The 14492-nt window shown below is 34.0% G+C and overlaps 1 protein-coding gene and 1 pseudogene across 1 annotated transcript; both read right to left on the reverse strand.

The window, feature by feature from the left end:
* Nucleotides 1–3440: 3440 nt before the first annotated feature.
* Nucleotides 3441–4334, reverse strand: LOC139780709 (uncharacterized; annotated as a pseudogene).
* A 1556-nt stretch (nucleotides 4335–5890) lies between these two features.
* On the reverse strand, nucleotides 5891–6935 carry LOC139780710 (uncharacterized). The gene is made up of 3 exons (XM_071719441.1): nucleotides 6650–6935; nucleotides 6261–6523; nucleotides 5891–6157 (listed from the first exon to the last, which is right to left on the reverse strand). The coding sequence occupies exons 1-3, from the start codon at nucleotides 6933–6935 to the stop codon at nucleotides 5891–5893; spliced, it is 816 nt and encodes a 271-aa protein (XP_071575542.1).
* Between the last annotated feature and the right edge of the window lie 7557 nt (nucleotides 6936–14492).

Below are 14492 nucleotides of genomic sequence, written 5' to 3' on the forward strand. Positions count from 1 at the left end.
TGAATTTTGTGGTATGTTCTGAGACAACCGAATGTTTGGACTCGTCTAATCTTATATTGCTTTTATGTTTCTTTAATCTGGTTTGTAAGTTCACGCTTTGTGAGACGATAGAAGGAATTCATCCTAGTTCTTTATTTCATCGACCGCTTATGTGAGTCCGTTTTTAAGGCTAAAGTTGTTTTTAATCAAATTTTCGTTTTGGTCCTATGTAAGTTCTAACTTTGATATAGTTGCCACTAAGATGGTCTGGCGACAAAGGATCTCACATCTATACGGGTTTCATGGACGCATAAGTGTCATGCAGCGAAGGAAACGACCGATTCTGCGTGTAGATTGACGAATAATTGACAATATACTTCTGACTTCAATATGACTAATTGTCCAATTACTTGGGTGAGACCGGATTAATGTAAATTGTGGCGTTGGATCGAATTGATTCGTTTTGTTCGTAGAATAATGCGATATATTGTAATGCGTTTTTCTTTATAATTTTTTTATTGTTCTGAAGAAGGCCAAGTAAGGCACGAAACGTAAACAAGTCTGTATACTATTATTGAATGTATTAAATATTTTTCTAACATCTGGTAATAGCTCGAAATTGGCCGTTTGAAATTATTTAGCTGTTGCTTGTCGAGCGAAACTTTTGTTAATTTCGGTATGTGTTTCAGGTCCGGATGCCGAGAAAGAATTCTATAAATTAAGGCAAAAATTTGGTCGAGAAGTAAGGAAAGAAAAAGAGAGCGCCCCCCGATCCGGAGCTGGGGCAGGGCAACCAATATATATCAGTAACTGGCCGCTCTATAAAGACTTAGAATTTCTAAAAGATGTGATTAAACCTAGACGGTAAGATAATATTATAGAATAGTCTATTCTTTGTCAGTTTGATTAGTTTGTATTATATAATTGTCACGTGACAATGTTATCTTTTTCGCAGAACAACATCTAACTTTACAAAGAATGTTATTCAGAGGCCAAGTCCATCACCTTCTCCACCTATAGCACCAGCAACACTACAGAACACTCCATCTCCTAGCTCCTCCTTATGGAATTCGGAGTTGGAAAACAGTATTTTATCTACAGGTATATTATCTCATTTTTAGTTAATGCATATAATTAGTGCATTGTTAGTAATTATTCTTTATCATTCATGTGTACTCTCTTTCTTACAGAATCTGAGGAGGAAAATGTTTCGTTAATGAGCCCATCATCTTCTTTGAAACGAACTGTTCGAATTGTTCCTACATCGGATTACTCTTATACAAAGAAAAAGAAAACTCATGAAAGTGTGGCTTGTGCTATAGAGAAACAGTCATCTAATATAACAGCACTGACAGAGATAGTCAATCAACGTTTGCAAGGTCCTACCTTTAAAACTCAACAAAATGAGCCAGAGGATTCTTTATTTCTGTCTGTTAAGGCAGCACTTGCAAGAGTGCCAGAAGAAAAACGATTACAGTGAATTATTGAAATATTACAGATTATACAGAAGTATACTATTGAAAAGTAGAACTCAGAAACAATGTAAGAATCAGTACAAAAAAATTGATAATTTTGGTAAACTGTTGGTAAACTAATAGTTCCTGTTGATAAACCAACTAATAATTAAGTCATATATGTCTTTGTTTTTTTTTCTGAATTATATTCAGTTTAATTATATATTTTATCAGTTTAATAATTTTGGTCTATAATCAGAAAGCACTATTATTGTAATATAAAATTATTGGTAATTATTTAGTTTAGGGGCCTCACCTCAAATATCGATGTAATTATGCTCAATCGACGCGTTTTTGCACGAAACGAAAGAATATGGCAGAAAAAAGTGTCGCTCTGCCTCGCGACGCGAGATATTAAACGTTAAAGTTGACAGGAATCAGGTTATGATTCCCGTCATACCGACGAGATGTAGCAACACTGAACATGCCCTGCGGCCACATACGCATGCTCAGTGGCCGCACGCGCATGCTCAGTGGCCGCACGCGCATGCTCAGTGGCCGCACGCGCATGCTCAGTGGCCGCACGCGCATGCAAAAGTGCGCCAATTTTAAATATGATGACTATTGACTGGTCAATCGCGCGGAATAACCAAGCGTCTTGATTCAAGCAGTTAGGTATCACGCTGGGAGTTTGTTTAGTTTTATTATGCGGGGGAAGGGGTTCCGCCGCAGGCTACTTCTATGTAAAAATCCCAACTTCTATAAAGCAGGGCATATACACACGTGTGTGTGCCCTGCTTTAACGAAAATCACAACTTCTATAAAGCAGGGCATACACACGTGTGTGTGTGTGTGTGTGCCCAGTACATGCGTGGGGGGGGGGGGGAAATTTTGCTCCCCTGCACCCCCCTCCCCATGCATGTACTTTATAATTTCGCTTTACAACTTAGCATGTACTTTAAGTTGTAAAGCGAGTTCCACGCTTTCAACCACGGGGGGGTGCGGGGGGGCCGAAGGCCCCCCCTCGCACCGCCTCGTCTGTGTGTGTGTGTGTGTGTCCACGCGAAACGAGATGCCACATGGGTTCATGACGCGCTTTACAACTTAAAGTACATGCTAAGTTGTAAAGCGAAATTATAAAGTACATGCATGGAAAGGGGGGTGCAGGGGAGCAAAATCCCTTCGCCCACGCATGTACTTAAACGAGCTTGTAAAGCGCGTCATGAACCCTTGTGGCACCTCGTTTAGCGTGGACACACACACACACACAGACGAGGCGGTGCGAGGGGGGGCCTTCGGCCCCCCCGCACCCCCCCCGTGGTTGAAAGCGTGGAACTCGCTTTACAACTTAAAGTACATGCTAAGTTGTAAAGCGAAATTATAAAGTACATGCATGGGGAGGGGGGTGCAGGGGAGCAAAATTTAAAAAATACATAGGTTAGATGACGCGCTTTAAAAGTATTTAAGTGTTTAAAGCGCGTCATCTAACCTATGTAGGTTAGTGAAGATGTAGAAAAGTGTATGTGTGAACTATTTCGACATATTTATTAGTCATTTATACCTTTCAATACTCAAAATAGCTGCTATATTTTCCAAACTTTTTTTTGTTAATAACTTTTTAACGAATAACGAGCGCGGGCTGAAACCTTCTGAAGGTCACTCAGGAAGGTGACCTTGACAACATACTAAAATATCAAGGTCATCCAAGGTGTTCCCCCCCATCTATACAATTACCAACATATCAAAGTACACGCGTGGACGGGGGGCTCCACCCCCTGCACCCCCCAAGACAACGCACGCCACGCAATAATGTTAGGTATAATAAAGTTTAGATATGTAACATATTGTCAGGAAAAGTTAATAGATTTATTAATCCAGTATGATGTTCTAACAGCTACAATTAAATGTAGTGAATGTGGTAGTGACATTGATATTGATGAAGAAACATTAATGTACCGATGTGTAGAAAACGGTACTATGTAAAAAGTGAGCACAAGAAACGTATCTCTAAGCAGTGCTGGTACTTGGTTCGTCGGATGTTTCTGGCTCAAGTTCTGGCTGGTCCTCAAAAGTGGATATCGGAGGATATAATTCTGCGATGACATCAAAGAAATTTTCGATACGCTCCAAGCGGCTATAGGCGCGTTTGAAGAGATATTCGCTCAAATATTCAAGGACGTGATCCTCCCTGGTTCCATACCTTGGGATATTTCCGCGAACTTCTCTCCAAACACGCTCTATATGCTGCGTATGCGCGCCTGTAGATTTAAAAAATGTATTAGAACAATATACAAATAAACAGTAATAATATAGTTAACTATGGCAAAAAGTTCTCACCAGTTTCAGGATCGACGAAATTGTATGAGTGGTTTACCGTCAGATGTTGGAAGCCTTCATTGTTTAAACAATTATAGGACTTCCAACAATCTGACATGATGGTGGTGCCTGGCAATATCCACTCTTTGATACACGCCAGAAGTGTCTCTTCAGTTCGATCCTGTACTGGCACGATGAAAATCTTCTTTGTGCCTCGTTCATATCCTCCGAAAATCCATTGACCTTTTACGAGCCGACCACGATTGTATTTTCTTTTTCCAATTTTTGCTTCATCGATTTCTACTGTGCATCCTGGGCCACCAAGTTTCTCACTATGTTTTCAGCCCAGAACACACAGACCTGTAAGAAGAAATAATATTATTAATATTTTGGTTTATACATTTTACATGTATGTGCGTGCGTGCGTGCGTGCGTGCGTGCGTGCGTGCGTGCGTGCGTGTGTGTATTTATGAAGATATGTTAAAATATAATTACCTCTCGGCAAAAATTGAACCAGTCAACAATCGTGGCCGACGAAACGCCAGTTTCATCTTGCGTGTCATCTTGACGTGGATGTTTCAACATTAAGAAGCAGGCAACAATTTTACATATTGTTGCCACGTCAAGATGACTTTTTCCGAACCAAGTACCAGCTTTGCCACTTTTCTTAAAATTGCACTGCTTCGAGACACGTTTCTTGTGCTCATTTTTTACGTAGTACCGTTTTCTACATCGGTACATTAAAGTTTCTTTATCAAGATCAATATCACTACCACATTCACTACATTTAATTGTAGATGTTAGAACACCATGCTGGATTAAAAATTCTATTAGCTTATCCTGACAATATGTCAGATGCCCGAATTCTATTAAGCCTAACATTATTGCGTGGCAAGGTAGTGTGCAATTTCGCGTCTAACAATAATGCCATTGTCGCTCTTCATTTGTTTTATATAGTTTCTTTTAAATACATATTTAAAACTAGCGCAGTTTTGCAAGCGTGTGCGGCCACTGAGCATGCGCATGTGGCCGCAGGGCATGTTCAGTGTTGCGATATCTCGTCGGTATGACGGGAATCATAACCTGATTCCTGTCAACTTTAACGTTTAATATCTCGCGTCGCGAGGCAAAGCGACACTTTTTTCTGCCAGATTCTTTCGTTTCGTGCAAAAACGCGTCGATTGAGCATAATTACATCGATATTTGAGGTGAGGCCCCTAAACTAAATAATTACCAAATTATTTTTTGCAACATTAATATCTATAACTTTTTTGCAATATTAATATAAGTTTTTTTGCAATATTAATATAAAAATTTCTTTTTATAATATAGATGGTAATAAAACAATATATTGATATAGTATAGGTATAAGTATAAATGCGTTTATTTAATACCTCTAGTACTATTACTACTACTAAGCTAAAGGTCTCGATGGATCGTACAAATGCTGTGAATTATACTCATTTATACTATAATAAGAGTATAATAAATAAGAGTATAAAATGATATAACGAGATTTATATAAGATATATATTCCTCTCCTAAGATGTAATGCTTTGATGTAGTAATAATGTATTTTTATCCTACAATGTAATGCTTCTTTTAATGATAAATACATATTATCAATTTCTTGTGTACCATTATATGCAATTGAAACAGAAAATTATAATGCTTTCATAAGATAATTATAGTATACAAAAATTATAGTGACAATTATAGTAATAAGTATAATAAGATACAATATAATAATAAAAGATTATTGTAATAATAAGATAATTATAGTAACATGATGTTTACGACAGGATAATGTTTCTAACATATTTTACATAAAATACAAATTATTTACAAAGGAGCGATTAAGCCACAGAAATTACATATGTGAATTCTATGGATCTGATACTTCGAAGAGACGTTCTCACAGAAACTGCGTTCTAAAAAGACTTGCGCATTGATCTTACGACTCGTATCAATTCGTTTCCTCGCAATTTCCTCGGAAATATTTTGCAAGTTCACAGCGTCTATAAACGGCATGGCTTCACCAATCTTTCCTGAAAACGTATCAAATATGTATAAGCATGTCCATCTTAAACCTAAGTATTACTAAGAGTTACCATATTACCTTTATTAAAAGTGTGGCGGGTTTATAACAGCACCACGGAATGCTCGTTGATACTGCCAAGGAGCAGCTTCTTCACCAGCTTCCGAAATGAAGTAATCGCAAAGTGTATCCCGGAGCTGAGCAGATGTTCTAGTTGGATTATTGGCACCGACTCGTCCAATCCTATGCAGCCTTGTTTCACTTTCTTCAGTCCGCCAAGTTCCAGGAATTGTATTCCCCTCTTCATCTTCTTGGTCCACATAATTAGAGGGGCAGTAAGTACGATGCTGAGGTGTCTCCTTATTTTCTTCTGTCATCACAAAATTATGCAGGCATACCAAAGCTTGAAATATAATTTGTGCATTGTGAGGGTTATTGCATATGCACCTCCTGAGAATGCGCCATCGAGATACGAGAATGCCGAAAGTGTTCTCTATAACTCTTCGAGCACGGGAGAGTCTATAATTAAAGACTCGCTGTTTATCCTGCAAGGCAGCACGCGGATAAGGCCTCATGAGATAAGGTTTGAGCGGAAATGCCTCATCTGCTACAAATACGTGAGGAAATTTTATGTGACTTCCGGGCAACATTTTAAGAGGAGGAAGCTTCGTTTCTTCATGCTCCAAAGCATCAGCAAGTGTAGAATTATTCCACACTCCTCCATCACTCATAGAACCTGTAATTACATAATATGAATATAATAAGAGATGCATAAATATATATATTCTAAACAAAATTTTTATTTATGGAAATACTTAGACTGAAATAAAAAAAAGTAAAAAAAATTGAAATATATATCTACCATACTGTCCTATATCCACCCATGTAAACTTATATGACGCGTCGCAAGAAGCCATCAATACAAGGCTGAAGTATTTCTTGTAATTGAAGAATTCAGAACCAGAATTGGCAGGAGCTTGAATTTGTATGTGGCGCCCATCTATGGCCCCAACACAGTTGGGAAACTGCCACTTCGAGTAGAAATCTTTAGCTACTTGCATCCATAACTCAGGCGAAGCTTCAGGCAGATACAAAGGCTGTAGAACTGTCCAAATGGCTTGACACACTTTATTCACAATTTTATACATGGTAGATCTACCAATCCGAAATTCCCAAGCCTTCGACTTAACACTGTCGCCATGTGCAAGAAATCTTTGCAGGTATATATCTAGTTTAAAATAACATCTGGCAAAAAAGAGGGTACCTTTCAAGGTCATAATTAAAGCAAGAAAATTACTCACGCAAGAGTGGCTGCAAGTTTCAATTTTACAGGAAGTGTCTGTCTCCGGCTTCTTTTTAGGAGAAGGGGATGCACCATAGAGAACAAAAGATTAAATTGTTCAGGCCACATACGGCAATATGAGAAAAACTCCTCATGGTCTGACAACAATAGTTCTGATACGAGGTTAGAATGAAATCCTAATTCATCTCGTCGCTGATTGATTGGACGCACCCACCATCTTCTTAGCACTTGCTTTCTCATATTTAAATATACAGCACACAATAAATTAAAATATTCGCAATTTAATAGCAGTAATAGGAGCAACAGCTCTGTCTCTGTATCCATCATGGTGAACAACTAAACCGTCCACATTCGAAATACACACTGCACTCTGATTGGTTGCTTTAATCAAGTTTACAACGTATCGTTACTCTATTGTAGATTGATCCGTTGTACAAGATTCACGACTACTACTACTCCTACTCCTACAACCCTACGTTTACGCAATTGTAGAATAGCCTTAATGAAAAAGACGTACACACATAAATGTTACAAAATTTTATTTTAGTACTGTTATTTTATGCTTTAATAGTAATCGTCAACAATAATGTAAAACGCAATTAAATCATTAAAATCTTTTTTTTCTCAAAGTATTCCTATCAAAGCATAAAATAACAGTACTAAAATAAAATTTTATAACTACTAAAATAACATTTATGTAAGTCTTTCTTCTTTTAGAGTAACGACTTTCCTTTCCATAAATAATGCAACCCAGGTAGCAAGATGACGTCTAAAAACGTCTTTTATTAGTATAAATATTATTTGATATTTTTATTTTATACGATGCAGCAAAATCAACATTATGAGAGCAATGTCCATTGTTATAGATACATTAATACATGTTCATATATTTATAATATTTCTTTTATATTGTCATAAATGATATCATCCAATTTGTTGTTTTTTTAACTAAAGAATAGCTACAAAAAATAATATCATACGCACCATAAGATGCTAGAATGTCAACAGATTTTTCGTTTGTGACATCTTGTTGACACATACCTAATATACGTATATCTCCTGCATTTTCCGATAGCTCTTCTAAACATAAGTATTATTTTTTATAAAATGTTATTCAATGGTATTCCAAAACAAAAAATGGTATTTATATAGAATAGCTACTGCACCTCAAAAATTAATAAAAATAGGCTCATTCGACGCATTTGGCACAAAACGAAAGAATCTGGCAGAAAAATGCGGCGGTCTGCCCTGCGAAGCGAGATATTTAGCGTTAAAGTTGACGATTCTTAGGTTAGAAATCCTGTCATACCGACGTGATGTAGCGATCATGAACATGCCCCGCGGCCGCACGCGCATGTCGTACACTTGCATGCGCGTGCGGCCGCGGGGCATGTTCATGATCGCTACATCACGTCGGTATGACAGGATTTCTAACCTAAGAATCGTCAACTTTAACGCTAAATATCTCGCTTCGCAGGGCAGACCGCCGCATTTTTCTGTATGTAAGTATGTATGCATACTTATAATGCATAAATATAAATATGTACTTTTCATATACCAACTATTCTCTGCTTTAACAAATTATTTCTGCTACAGATATTAAGCATTGAAGTTAACGAAACAGAAATAATTTATTAAAGCAGAGAATAGTTGGTATATAAATGTGCTTTTCATATACCAACTATTCTCTGCTTTAACAAATTATTTCTGTTTCATTAACTTCAACGCTTAATATCTGTAGCAGAAATAATTTGTTAAAGCAGAGAATAGTTGGTATATGAAAAGTACATGTTTGACGACTTGACAAGTTATGAAATCTCTGTCATACCGACGAAATGTAGCGACACAATCGCGAAATTTTAAACAAATGAAGCGCGCCAAACTATGTCTAATATGGGTCGTATGTACCCGTACGCAAAATAAGAATCGTAATAAAAATAATTATCTAGAAAAAATGCTGTTTTTTGAATTTATACAGTTAATGGCGAGTCAAGAAAAATTAGTGGATTTTTTATTTAACACGGTGTATTGCCATCAAAAATTAATTGTGGGAATTGCGGTGTAGAATTAACTATTAATAAAGAGACATTATTGTTCCGATGTCAAAGAAGATTTCCCTAACAAAATAATTCACAAAAGTGCGTTACCTAACTCAACCCAAGTGATATGTATATGTTGTAAATTCAAAAAAATCTTAAATGCTAGTAGCTTTATTTCTCCCTAACAAAATAATTCACAAAATTGCGTTACCTAACTCAACCCAAGTGATATGTATATGTTGTAAATTCAAAAAAATCTTAAATGCTAGTAGGTTTATTTCTCCCTAACAAAATAATTCACAAAATTGCGTTAACTAACTCAACCCAAGTGATCAGTGGTGTAAGATCTAGCCCTCTAGCACCCACGGTGCTCTTGGAGTGGGGGAACGCCACTGCTACAAGCGCGCGCCGTGTCCGTGGTCACGTGTGCGCTCCGCGCTCGGCTCTGCTCGGGTCTTAGAGACGAGTAGGCATATCTCCTTTCCACCAAGGCAGCCACGAGGCGACGCGCGACGCGTTCCGCGTTTCTGTTACGTTGCTTCCGTAATGCTCTTTTAAATGCTAGATTTTACAGATGTATTTTTCAATAACTCTCGTCAGTCGCTAAATGTATCTCAGTGATATATTAAAATAATACTTTTCTAACTTCTTTATATGTTTACTATAAATATCTTCCCAATAATTCCTAATAATTGTATATAATTATTACATTAGACATGTATAAAATATTTTTCCTTATAAAATAAGAGAATAAATATAATTTAACAAATAATATACATAAATCTTGTAACATATTTAAGAACATAAATACATATGTATTTATGTTCTAAAATATGTTACAAGATTTATTTCTTAAATATGTTACAAGATTTATTTCGGTCGTAGTTAACTTATATTAATATAAGTTTACTATATAATATGATACATATTATTATATCATACATATTAATGACGTACAAAAATGAATAATATTAAAGACACATAATATTACATTGTAATAATAGTATATATATATATATATATATATATATATATATATATATATATATATATTATATACATACATATATATACATACATAGATATTAAAATGAGCGATTTATCAAAAAAAATATATAAGCAAAGCTTTTCAGAAGCTTGGCTTAACGATGATAAATGTAAAAGTTGGATACGGAAAGTTCCTCTTAATGATAGTTTATTTCATTGCATAATATGTAAGAAAGATTTTTTTTGCAACACGCGTATTGCAAGACATGCGGATTCTGCGTGTCACATAAATAACATTAAAAAATCCACGCCTGAGGTATCAAATAATGATACTCTAACTGACAATAATACTATCTTGAAAAAAAACACTTATGATATACAAAAATTTCGACAACAATGGTTAGAAATTGAGCAATTCCAACCATGGTTGCGTGAGGCATCACATGATAACAAATTATGTGTTTGCTCTTTTTGTGAAAAATATATAATTGCTAAGTTGTGTCATATTGATCGTCATGCAAAATCCGTTAAGCATTCAACAATTGCTAAACAAAAAAATAAAGAAAAAAAAGTGACGAAAATGTTAGTGCAATCAATAAATCACTTTTGTCGTACGAGGAGCAAAAAAGGTGGCAGAAATTAAATATGCTGCCTTTATTACTGAAAAAAGCATTCCGTATCAAACTGCACAACAAAATATCACATTTTTTTAAAAAATAATAAAAGATTCTAAAATGTTGCGAGACATGACAATGAGTCGGACTAAATGTCAAAAAATTGTTTCTAATGTGTTGTGTCCAATTGAAACGGATCGTATTGTTAATATTATTCAAAATACAAAATTTTGTATTTTTATTGATGAAACGTCGGACATTTCTAATCAGAAATGGATGACATTTCTTGTTCGATATGTCGAGCCTAAAACATTAGATACTCGCTCACAATTAGTTAAATTAATTAATATTGATGCAAAAAACAGTAGCGCGGAAAAATTATTTGAAGCATTTAACAATGAAATGTTGAAATTACAAATTCCATATTTAAATATTGTAGCTTTGTCAAGCGACAATGCATCCGTTATGTTGGGCAAACATCTATCCTTTAAAAAAAAACTTGAAGAAAAGTGTACAAAATTATTAACATTACCATGCCCATGCCATTCCGCTGCGTTAATTGCACATACTGCATGTAGTAAAATTCCACAGTATTGTGAGGAATTTGTAAAAAAAATAGCAAATTATATTAGCAGTAGCCCAAAACGATCTGCTATTTTTGAAGAATTTATTGAATGTTTTCAGAAAAAAAACTGCAAAATTTTAAAGTTGTCCGAAACACGATGGCTTTCTCGCCATTCATGTATTGAAAGACTTATTGAATTTTGGAGTACTATTGAGCTTTTTTTAAGAGAAATAGTAACGAGTGAAAAGACAAAGTCTGGCGAATATTTATTATCTGTAATGCAAAATCTTGATGTAAAAGCATACTTGTTATTTTTAAAATATATTTTAAATTTTTTTAATTCTTTTAATGCATTTTTCCAAACTAACGAAACAAGAATTCAATTATTACAGCCAAAATCACTTCAGTTCCTAATTATAATCTGTAAACATTTTATAAAATCTAACGTTTTAAATAATGTAAATAATAATTTCGATTTTTGTAACAAAGAAAATCAAAAATCCTTAAATGAAATAAATTTAGGACCTGAATGTGAAAATTATCTTAATCAAATAGTCATACAAGGGCATATAGATGTAGTTGTAAATGTTCGGGAAAATTGTTTAAAATTTTACATAACTACTGCCCAAGATATTTGCAAAAGATTGCCAATTAACGACAAATTTTTATCAAAATTAAAAGCTTTCGAATCGGAAACAGCTTTACGTGATGTTAACAGAGAAACTTCGTTTAATGATGTCTCTTCTGTTGCTCAAACTATTAGTGAATTTGATGACAACGGTTTGAAAAAAGAATGGTTTGCTTTATATCAAGATATTACAGAAATAGAAAAAGATAATCTTGCAAGACTAAATTTTGATGATATGTGGAAACAAATTTTTCAATGTTCTCATCAGTATCCCAATTTGAAGTATCTTTTAAATGCAGTTAGATCGATGCCAAATTCAAATGCTGACGCAGAAAGAGTTTTTTCAATTTTGCCAGATTTAAAAACAAAAAAAACGAAATAAACTTTCGTCTGCTAGTGTCAATGCTTCTTGTGTTCTAAAATCAGCATTGAAAGCGAGAAAGGAAACTGCTGCAGGCATAACAATTACTAAAAAACATTTATCTTTAATGTCAATGGACAAATTATATGCTGCAAATCCCAGAAAACGAAAAAGTAATTTAACATTATATGCTGCAGATGAAAATGAAATTACTAGTCCCTGCTCGTCTACTGTATGATAGAATATAACAGAATGCCTTAAAATAAAATTTATTTTATAGGCATTATTATATACATTATTACAGGGATGATATTCACTACATCTATAAATAATAGATAAATTATAAATTTTAAAAATCTGTTCAACACTGCCTATTAAACAGTTTATAGCAATTACACAACATAAATGTAAATGTTACATGCAACGTAACTATTACATCTATACTATGTAAGTGCTACATTTATATTTATTGGGCGTGTTGGACATCAAATCTATAAAAAATACATGTGTAAAAAACTGTCGGACACACCCTGTGTGTTGGACATCAAATCTATAAAAAATACATGTGTAAAAAACTGTCGGACACACCCTGTGTGTTGGACATCAAATCTATAAAAATATATGTGTAAAAAACTGTCGGACACACCCTGTGTGTTGGACATCAAATCTATAAAAAATACATGTGTAAAAAACTGTCGGACACACCATGTGTGTTGGACATCAAATCTATAAAAATACATGTGTAAAAAACTGTCGGACACACCCTGTGTGTTGGACATCAAATCTATAAAAAATACATGTGTAAAAAACTGTCGGACACACTCTGTGTGTTGGACATCAAATCTATAAAAAATACATGTGTAAAAAACTGTCGGACACACCCTGTGTGTTGGATATCAAATCTATAAAAAATACATTTGTAAAAAACTGTCGGACACACCCTGTGTGTTGGACATCAAATCTATAAAAAAATAGATGTGTTAAAATGCTGTCGGACACACCCTGTATGTCGGACATCACGTAATACATGTGTAAAAAAACTGTCGGATACACCTTGTGTGTTGGACATCATATCTTCTTAGCATACCAAGTAATAAAATTTTCAATATATTAAAATGTGGTATGATAGGGCTACAGGCGAAGGTCCACATAAAAAAACCTAACGCGCTTTATTAGTGGCACCTCATGGGTAGTGTGGAAGACCACTTTTAATAATAATAAATTATACATTATATTTAATATACGCAAATAACACGCAAATTCTAATTTCACAGCAAAAAATGCATTTTTTAAATTTGCAATAGCAATTATTTGTAAGATATATATATATATATATATATATATATATATATATATATGTATGTTATTGGTACTATTTAGGGACATTTCTTAACACATATAGTATATTTTGAGGACATATGGTACTTTCGAGGACTGTTCTTATTATTTTTTTTCAATTTGGTATATTTTGAGGACTGTCCTTAAAATTACCAAGTTTTTTAGTTGGTAAAAATCAAGGACATAAAATCTGCCAAGAAAAAAGTCCTTATAATAGACCAAATACATTTTAATATTAAGATGTATTTGGTATATTTTAAGAACGCAAAATGTGCCAAATACTTTTGCTACTTTAATAGTGTTTACTTTATTTTCACCAAGTCAAAGCAAAGAAAATGAATTCTATCAAAAGTAAACCTGCAAGAAAACTAAATTATATAATAATCTAATCTTTATATTAATTTGCTAATATATGTCCTCGAAATATATATGTGCATATGTCTGTATTTCCTACTTTTATATTTCTAAATCATCTCTATAAGAATACGAAAAATTGTATTGAAAATATTTAATAAACAGACATAAAAAGGACAGGAAAATCAAGAAATTATTGTATTAGTGTATTACATAACCTGGTTTAAATTATTAGCATATGTCCTCAATATATACCAACCGTGTATTTTTCTATTTTACACTCATTTTTATTGCTCTAATCAGTATTAAGTTATAAAAGAATTTACTAAAAATTACAAAAATTTACTAAAAATGATCAAAAAGGAGTGATTGTATAAAAAATAAAGCTTATCGCATTACAAACTACGTTTTAATTTATTAATCTATCTTCAAGATGTACAAGCCGTATATTCTTTAACTATATACATGTTTCTTTAATTATCATTGATATACAAACAAATAAACTAAAAATAATTA

The sequence above is a fragment of the Temnothorax nylanderi genome, unplaced genomic scaffold (assembly GCF_030848795.1).
Source record: "Temnothorax nylanderi isolate EJ_2023f unplaced genomic scaffold, tnyl_v1.0 TNYL_tig0293_pilon, whole genome shotgun sequence".
NCBI classification, from domain to species: domain Eukaryota; kingdom Metazoa; phylum Arthropoda; class Insecta; order Hymenoptera; family Formicidae; genus Temnothorax; species Temnothorax nylanderi.